The sequence below is a fragment of the Piliocolobus tephrosceles genome, chromosome 4, assembly GCF_002776525.5.
Source record: "Piliocolobus tephrosceles isolate RC106 chromosome 4, ASM277652v3, whole genome shotgun sequence".
Taxonomy (NCBI): Eukaryota; Metazoa; Chordata; class Mammalia; order Primates; family Cercopithecidae; genus Piliocolobus; species Piliocolobus tephrosceles.
Window position 1 is genome coordinate 153958133 of NC_045437.1, and position 9445 is coordinate 153967577.

General features: G+C 44.5%; 2 protein-coding genes across 2 annotated transcripts in view; one reads left to right on the top strand and one right to left on the bottom strand.

The window, feature by feature from the left end:
- The first annotated feature begins 365 nt into the window (after positions 1 to 365).
- On the top strand, positions 366 to 4233 carry IL9 (interleukin 9). Its single transcript, XM_023193875.2, has 5 exons — positions 366 to 499; positions 612 to 647; positions 730 to 762; positions 2041 to 2172; positions 3712 to 4233. The coding sequence occupies exons 1-5, from the start codon at positions 383 to 385 to the stop codon at positions 3829 to 3831; spliced, it is 438 nt and encodes a 145-aa protein (XP_023049643.1). The 5' UTR covers positions 366 to 382; the 3' UTR covers positions 3832 to 4233.
- Positions 4234 to 7575: 3342 nt separating this feature from the next.
- Positions 7576 to 9445, bottom strand: part of SLC25A48 (solute carrier family 25 member 48) — a 60568-nt gene continuing 58698 nt past the window's right edge. Inside the window, exon 8 of the mRNA XM_023193884.2 lies at positions 7576 to 8173. The gene's annotated coding sequence lies outside the window, so the exon portion shown is untranslated. The remainder of the gene's footprint in view (positions 8174 to 9445) is intronic.

Below are 9445 nucleotides of genomic sequence, written 5' to 3' on the forward strand. Positions count from 1 at the left end.
ATCAGCATTTCCCATAAAGTCAAAAGGGAAAATACAGACCTGGGCTTTCATGGAAAGTATTCTCACTCTCACAACCAGAATCCCTGCCTTTAAATTGTTTTTTTCTTGGTTTTTAGATCTTTAACTTTTCCTTCAGCACTTCAGTACTCAACTTTTTGAAAATCATCTTTTCTGAGGAATGATATTTCCTGGCACAACATCATCTTTGTCAAGTGACTCAGTTTGATTTTTTTGTTTGTTAATATAAAGTGGCCCCAACTTACAGAGAAAAAGTGGGCTCTCGGTATCAGTTTGATGTCAGGGTTTTTCCATGTTTGAGAGGGAGCTTTAAATACCACACGATTTGAAGGTGTCTTCAGGCGAGCTCCAGTCCTCTGTCAAGATGCTTCTGGCCACAGTCCTTACCTCTGCCCTGCTCCTGTGCTCCGTGGCAGGCCGGGGGTGTCCACCCTCTACGGGGATCGTCAGGGACATCAACTTCCTCATCGACAAGATGCAGGTAGGCTGCAGGGGGCGCCCGTGGGAAAGACGGCTACCGACAAAGTGAAATATGTATGAGGATGAAGAAACTCAGGGCTGACTAAAGGTTCTTATCTCTCTATCTACTTTAGGAAGATGCAGCTTCCAAGTGCCACTGCAGTGCTAATGTGAGTGAATGCTCTTTAAGAACTTTCCAAATTAATTTTAATTTTCACATCTGGAATCTTCACTCTGAAATTTCCCTTGCAGGTGACCAGTTGTCTCTGTCTGCCCATTCCTTCTGTAAGTAGAGTGAAAGCATATAATTTTGACCTTGTATTTTTTTGGTTTGATTTTAAGTAAAAATAAGTTGCTTTATTTAATATTTAATGTTATACATTGTTGCTTAATTCAATTGTTATGATTAGCATTCCCTGTTAAAACCACATTGTTACAAATTATTCCCTTTTAAAACTAGGATCTTGAAATCCTATATTATGAAAATTTCTTTGTATTTAGTTAACTTTATGCCTCTTGAGAAGTTTGAACACTTTTCAACATTAAAAAAAGAATCCTGCATATCTTTTTAGATAGGTGGCCATGGGCACAATTAAATAAAACTGGAACTAAGGATATAATAATTGCTATAGCTCATATCATATTGCTTTCTACTTCATTTACTGATAACTCTAGAGTTGTGAAACAATGTAAATAAAAAGACTACTCCTTATCATTCATCTGGCATGAATGATCTGCGCGCTATACCTCCCTCTCCCTGCCTCCTCCTTTCCTCCCTACCTCCCTGTTGTCTGTCTAGCTGATTAGAGTGACTGTTGGTTTGAGTGCTGCCCTCTGGGCAGATAGAGGATCTGAGGTTTTGAGTGGAAGGAGGGCTTCCAGAGGGCCACTGCCCACTCTGGCAGGAAGGACGGGTGGCAGGAAAGTTCTCATTCCTAATTCAAACTCCTGGTTAGGGTGAGGAGGAGGCACTTCTCCAAGGTGCAGTGCTTTATTCTTTCTCATGCAAGGCCTGGGAGATTCTGAGCTTCTTGCCCTGGCTAGGGTAAGACATCGCACCCATCGCCGTCCATCCATTAGAGGAGAAGAGGCTAGAGCGCCTTCTGGGCAGGAACCAGGCAGACAGCACAGCCCCCGCCCCTCGGTGTACAGTCCGTGTTTTTAGCTGCTGCTGAAATACCAGCTGCATTCAATTGTCATATCCCATTAGCTGGTGTGGAAAGGCTTTTCCTTACTCTGCACTTTCAAACCTACAAGTCTTGAAGCCGGGAAGCACCTGTTGAAAAGAACATTCAGAGCTGACTATTTCAGGGCCCGCAGCCCTCATGTTTCCTGGGTGTAACATACAGGAAGTCTCCTCCAGGGGGTGTCACTATGGAAAAATGGAGTCCCCTTTAAATATGGAAGATAACACTTCCTACATTGGCAAGGGACCTATCTAAAAATAATGCAAGTTTGAGTAATGGTGATTAAATAAAAATCATCTCTTATATTGCTCTTTGTGATATATTTTCAAAGCTGTCCTCAGAATATTTCTTTTAATAAATCCTTACTATTTACCAGGACAACTGCACCGGACCATGCTTCAGGGAGGGACTGTCTCAGATGACCAATACCACAGTGCAAACAAGATACCCACTGATTTTCAATCGGGTGAAAAAATCTGTTGAAGTACTAAGGAACAAAAAGTGTCCCGTAAGTTTGTTTTCATATGTGATGTGTTCCCGTTGGTGATTTCTATGTGAATGGTGATGCCAACCCTGTTTGAACACAAAAGGATGATAAAGTTGGAACTGATACTTCAAGGTTGATAAAAGACATCTAAGAAATTTAATCAGAAGTAATATAATTAAAGTGAGATCCATTGAAACAATAGAATTAAAGTGAGATAGATCATTGTTCCCCCTAGTTTTAAAAAACACGCCGACAGAGCCATTTACTTCTCTCTACTATGGAATAATGAAAGAATCCTTTCTGAGTGTAATTAGAAGCCACAATCTAGAGAATCAGGGATGTAGCTCACATAATACAAAATTATCCTAGAGATTCAGTGTAGTAACTGAATGGATGTTGTTAAAAGGGATTTTTATTTTTCCTGTTGGTTAAGGAGGTTTTGTTTTGTTTTGTTTTGGAGACAGAGTCTGGCTCTGTTGCCCAGGCTGGAGTGCAGTGGAGCTGAGTTCACTGCAGCCTCTGCCTCCTGGGTTCAAGTGATTCTCCTGTCTCAGTCTCCTAAATAATTGGGATTACAGGTGCGTGCCACCATACCCGGCTATTTTTGTATTTTTAGTAGAGATGCGGTTTCACCATGTTGGCCAGGCTGCTCTCCAACTCCTGAACTCAAGTGATTTGCCCGCCTTGACCTCCCAAAGTGCTGGGATTATAGGTGTGAGCCACCATGCCTGGCCTGGATTAAGGAGGTATTTAAAGGGCAATGCACCCAGGTCAAGGTGGAATCTTGCCACTCATCCTGAATGCCCATCCACACATTCTTTTCCTCAGCATATACCCTAGTCCCTGACAGCAGAGTGGGATGGCAAGTTGGGTAGAGGCAACCTCCCTCCCTTTTTTGGGTGTTAGCATCTCCACACAAGATCCTAGAAGTCTGAAAGCCCTGAGCTCAACTGTTTAACTGCATGTGTTTCTACCATCAATGGCACCTAGTTCTAAGTGCTTAATATATGCTGTCTCACTGAATAAATACATACCTTAGGGACAATTATTCAATTTGTCAGTCTCAGTGAGGTTAACTAATTTGCCTAAGGCTGCATATTTAATAAGTGGCAGAGCTGAGATTTGAACTCAGGTCTGTGTGACCTCAGAGCCCCACTCTTAGCCACTGTACTGTCAAATGACCTTGGAAACACAACCTAAAAGGATAATGATACAATGTTAGGCCTCAAAGAGTCCCCAGAAAGGCTTTCTCTAATGGGGAGATTTAGGGTCACTTAATAGGGGTGTGTGTGTGTGTGTGTGTGTGTGTGTGTGTGTGTGTTTGTGTGTGTGTGTGTAAAGAGCCCTGAAATCCAACTTGAGGTCAACCACCTATGTTGTCTTTACACCACGTGAGCTAGCCTGGACCTGCCCATCTATTTGCTCTGGGTAACAAGCCCCTTCCCTTCCCATCCCCACACTCCTCACCACCGACTCTGGCTCTTGGCAGGTTGGCTCCTGGGGCTGCCTGGCTCTACATCATTTGAGTTTCTCTGTCCTTACCAACTTTCATCCCTACAGAATTTTTCCTGTGAACAGCCATGCAACCAAACCATGGCAGGCAACGCGCTGACATTTCTGAAGAGTCTCCTGGAAGTTTTCCAGAAAGAAAAGATGAGAGGGATGGGAGGCAAAATATGAAGATGAAATATTATTTATCCTATTTATTAAATTTAAAATGCTTTCTCTTTAAGTTGCTACAATTAAAAAATCAAGTAAGCTACTCTAAATCAGTATCAGTTGTGATTATGTGTTTAAAATTGTATGTCTTTATTTTGAAATAAATACATATGGGGGGAAATGACAGGAGCTGGTCTCTAGGCAATTATTCATCTCTTGCTGCCCAGAACAAAGAAAGCTACAAGTGTTGTTAAGGGGAAGAATAGATCAGAGACTCCTATGGTGATAAGACTCCTGATGCTGAATACAGACCCTCAGACTCAGAGGCTGTAGCTGGGGCTGCAGGGGAGGCTGCAGGGAGCAGTTACAAAGAATGTCTGTGGGGACTGTCTGAGGGTTGCCGCTAGGGGAGGCTGAAGGCGTGTCTGAGGGAGGGAGCCCTGGAGCACTGCTAAGAGGGCTACGGTCCTGAGAAACTGGCCATGTGCCTGAAGTAGGAGAAGGCAGCAGTTTGGAGGTGGGAGACTGCTCAAGAATGTGGGCATGCAGAATAAATGCTTAATAATTAAGTGCTTAACCCCCTAGTTATGGTAGGAAGTGAATACTATTATTACATGTTTTTGTTCTGTATATACTGAAACCAAAGCTTAGAAAGTCTCGATGGCATTTCCAAGATCCCACAGGTGGTGAGATTTAGAAGAATGATTCACCCCTAGTCTCTGCTTCCAAACCCTTTACTGTTTGCATTCTGCCCCTTTATTATTCTCTTTATACCAAGGGTATAAGGGTGTACATTGTGCTTCTTCCAACCACAGCCTGAGGGTAAAACAGACCCATCATAATTGCAGTCCACACTCTCGTATCCAGAAACCTAGGGAGTCAGATAGGTTTCAGAATTCAAGCTTTTTAGCCTTTTAGAAAGTTAAAACAATCCATGTGCCATATATTACATAACACCCACAGCAGGGCCTGGGGCAAGGTTCCATAATTAAACATATCAATCCCGCAGCAGTCACTGAAATGGTCAAGTTTTGTAGCCAAATAAGTCCTAACAAATCTTGAGTTTTCACAGTTGTTTGTATTTCAGAATAATGATAAGAAATTGGTAAGCTGCATTAACAAAACAGCCTTTCTCTAGCTCATGCCCTACTTACCCAGGGAGGCGGTGGGGGTCACTCTCTCCAAGACGTTTTATCTGCGGCTGGGCTGGGTGTCTTCAGGAGGGATAGAGGTTTCTGCAGCTTCCTGGACAGCCTGCCGCATGGAGTTCCAGATCGCAGCTGCAGGACCTTCTCTTCTCCTCTCCTCCATGTGGGTTTTCTGAATGACTGGCCCCAGACATAGTTGAATCATGTGACACTGTGGTTTACCACCTGCAGCATGGGGAGACACCAGCTCGAGCAGAATCACAGCAGGGACAGATGCTGATGGTTGGTGATGGTTTCAGAATACAACTCGGAAATGCAACGTGTTGCTGGAGGAGATGGGCAGAAACGAGCTTACACTCACCGATGCAGATTAATCACCAGCATAGCTTGGTGCTTTCCCTCAGCTTTTCTGCAAAAGTCACATAACCTGCAGCGTTCCCTCCTGCAGGAAGCTCCAAGGAGGGTTCACTTACAGTGAAGTGCGCAATAATTATCGTCTTCTCTGTGCCAGGAGAATTGAGATTCATCAAGAAGTCACCCTGGAGAAAGGAGAACTAACATTTATTGTTTACTCTGTACCAGGCACTCTGCTAAGCCTATTTTGTAGAATATCTGGTTGGATCCTCACAACAACCCCATGAGAAATGTATATAATTGTTGTATGTAATTTTTCCCACTGCACAAATGAGATAAGTAGGCCCAACAATGTTGTATAACTTGGCCAGAAGCACATTGCTCGCAAGCGGTGAAGCTGCCACCCTCTCCAGGTTGCCAGGCTCCAGGCAGAGTTGTTTCCAGTAGATTCCAGATCAAAGGACACACTGCAGGCCAAAGCCAAGCCAAGATGTGGCCAGCCATAAAGCTGGCTTGCCCATCTATCCATCCATCCCTTCCTCTGTACATCATCCAGTTTGAAGCAGGAAGACGCTGTGATGTTTCAACCTCACAGTTCCTCTCCTCCCATTGTCACATTGTCACCCTGCTTCATTGACCCCAGACCAAGACCTCCCTTTCTCTGCAAGGGGAGGCCTCAGCAGAAACTCAAAGAGGACCCAAAAGACTTCATTCTTTATTTTTATCACTTTAAAAAGATGGCTTTAGCCAGGCACAGTGGCTCATGCCTAAAATCCCAGCACTTTGGGAGGTTGACGCAGGCAGATCACTTGAGTCCAGGAATTTGAGATCAGCCTGGTCAATATGGTGAAAGCCAATCTCTACGAAAAATACAAAACTTAGCTGGATATGGTGATGTGCAACTGTAGTCCCAGCTACTCGGAATCTGAGATGGGAGGATCGCTTGAGCCTAGGAGGTTGAGTGTGCAGTGAGCCATGACTGCACTGCTACACTCCAGCCTGGGTGACAGAGCAAGATCCTATCTTAAAAACAACAACAACAACAACAACAACAACAAACAGATGGCTTCATTGAGACATGCTTCATATACCATATGCAATACAATTCATCCATTTGAAGAGTATAATTCAATAGATTTTAGTACATTGGCAGGGTTGTGCAACCATCCCTCTTTATACTGTATCATATTACCTGTAAATAGAGGTAATTTACTTCCCTTTTTCCAATTTGGATGCCTTTTCTTTCATTTTCTTGGTTAATTTCTGGCTAGAACCTCCAATACAATGTTGAATAGAAGTGGTGAGAGTAGATATTCTTGCTTTGTTCCTGATTTTAGTGAGAAAGGATCCAGTCACTCACAATTAAATATTAATATGATGTGAGCCGTGGACTTTTCATAAATGCTTATTATCAGACTGAGAAAATTCTTTTATTCTCGTCTGTTGAACACTTTTATCTTGAATGAGATCGGACTGTGTCAGATGTATTTTCTGCACTTATTGGTATAGAGGTTATTGATACAGAGGTTAATTCTTGGCTTTAGAATTTCCAATGGTAACTCCTTGGACTATGGGAGAGAAGTCAGAGAGGAGAGGATGATGGCAGACACTGTTGAGTTCCCTGGAGAAGAGCTCTGTGCCTGGCCACCAGCAGAGCCTCGGGGTAGAGGGCAGCGCTCCTGGGGAGGGTGAGGGGGGCATGTAGAAAACCGAGAGTGAAGGGCACATGAGCCGCATTCCCTGAGTGCCCTGGGAGATGACATGAAAAGAGAATGCCTCTCGCCACCACATCTAAGGTTTGGTATAGGGAGGACCACCCATAGGCCCTAGGAAGCTGGGCTTAATGCAGCCCCCTGAATAGTTTCAACGGAGAAACCAAAGATTTTCACCCAGGGCAGAGAGGGGCACTGATGTGTCTTGGAGGATGGTAAGGCCGGAGAGACCTTGGGATGGGCATATATGGCATGCTCAGACCAAGGACAGGGACCAAATGGGACTGAAGATGTTTCTACAGAAGCCACCCTGGAGGGAAAGCCACGCCCAGGACTAGCCGGGAGGAACACCAGGGTAGGACACAGCACCTCCCAGAACCCTGAAGCCTCTCCCTAAATCCCAAGCCTCCCAGATGGAAAGTCAACCCCAGGGGAAGGTGGAGAAGGAAAAAATCTTGAACTGGGCATTTAACTTGGAATTTCGAAGTTTTACCCTGAAATGGCAAAATTATTTTTTCTGTCATCAACTTGAAAAAAAAATCTCAATTTAGTTAACAAAAAATAAAGAAATCTTCATTTATTTGCTACAGACCTGAGGATGTGATTGAATCACTCAACAGACACTAGTAAGTGCGCAGTGAGGAGCACGTGCTGGACTCAGTGGGCGGTTGAGGAAGGCGCTACTGCTGTCCTCGGGATCCACGGGTGCAGGAGCCGGGAGAAACCTGGTCGGTGCTGAGAGGAGACGGGAGGCACCAGGCATGATACTTGAGACTGGAGGGAGTGGCTGAGCCCAGAGCTCACTGGCCCCTCCCCATCCTAAGCCAGAGGAGTGAGGCAACGTTTCACTGGATGGTTTCTGGCTCCCTGGTGCTCATGGTCTGGACTTCTCTGGACCAAACATTTCTTGGAAACGTCTTTGATGCCAGCCTAGCAGTGGGCATTGGGGATCAGATCTTGGATGGCTTGAACTAGTGACTCATGAGGCATCCCAGGCATCAGAAGGACCACGTCAGTGTCTGCACCATCCTGGCCCACGCTTGCTAACTGATGTCCACTTGGAGGTCCAAAGGCCAAACCTCTGCAGCTCTCAGGGCTTCACATGCAGAGATGAGGCCCAGGGAACACTAGTCACCCTGTGTTCACCTCCTGGAAAAAGCAAACAACCCAGATTCAGAGAAGAAGGCAGGCGAAGAACAGAAACCAGAAAAATCACACTCCCCCCCTTCCTCCAAACCCTATGTTTTGCACTTTACAGTTTACGAAAACACTTTTGCACTTGATTGTTATGGAATCTGTGCAAAGGAGGTAAGGGAGACCAGTGTGGCCATTTTACAGACGGCTCAGGGGGCACCGATGCCTGCAAGAGCACACAGGTAGCCGAAGGCCCACGTGAAATTGGAACCCAAGGGGAAGGTCTCCCTAGTGTGAAGTTCTTTTCACCACAGAGAAGGAAAAGGGAAACACCAACGGAGATGGTGATGCCCAGGAAACAGGAAGAGAAGTGTCACGGGGTCCAGGTGCTCTCACCACAGGGCCAAGGTCGTGCACGCCCAGATGCGGACTCCTGCAGAGGGTTTAGTTGACCTCTGCTGCCACCAAGCGGCCGTTCTGAGGGTATCAGCCTTTGGGTGAGGGATATATACATAATATATAAATAGTTCAAAACTACTTTCATAGAACACTAAGATGTTATCTGCATAGAATACTAAGATGTTATCTGCTCTTTTCAATCTTATTTCTCACAAGTGTACAATGGAGTTTCCCAAAGGCTATATTGCAAGTGATAACCCATTGACTAAAAGCAAAAGCAGACAGGGGAACACAATTGCCCTCTGTTTAAGCCAGACTTAGCTGCAAAAAGGGAAAACAACACAAGTCTTCTCATTAATTACATTGGTTTAGAAAGAATCGTTATTTTCATAGAATGTTATTTATGTTAAAATGTCATGGGTTTATTATTATACCTAAATGGATAAATATTTTTGAAATTCTGTTTGAATTTCCAGTAAATGTTGGTAAATATATTAGCAGATGTTCTTTGAGGCCCTTAATAATTTTCAGGAGTGAAAGGGGCTGCTGAATGGTAATGGTTTTTATTCTTCTTTTCATCGTTCCTAGTAAGGCAAATTGGCAAACCTTGAAGCCCCCCAACTCCAGGACACAGACACCAAAGCTGGTGCTTGGCTTGGAATTCTGTTTTGTTTTCATCCTTCTTAAAAACAGGATTCCATTTGTTTAAAGACTTTCCTGACCATGACACAGAAATTAATGCCGGGTACTAAGCTCTCTGAGGGCAGAGTCCCTGCCATTGTCACCCAATGCCTGTAACAGCACTGGGAACAGACTACACGCGTTCTCTCTCTCTCTCTCTCACACACACACACACACACACACACACACACACACACACACACACAC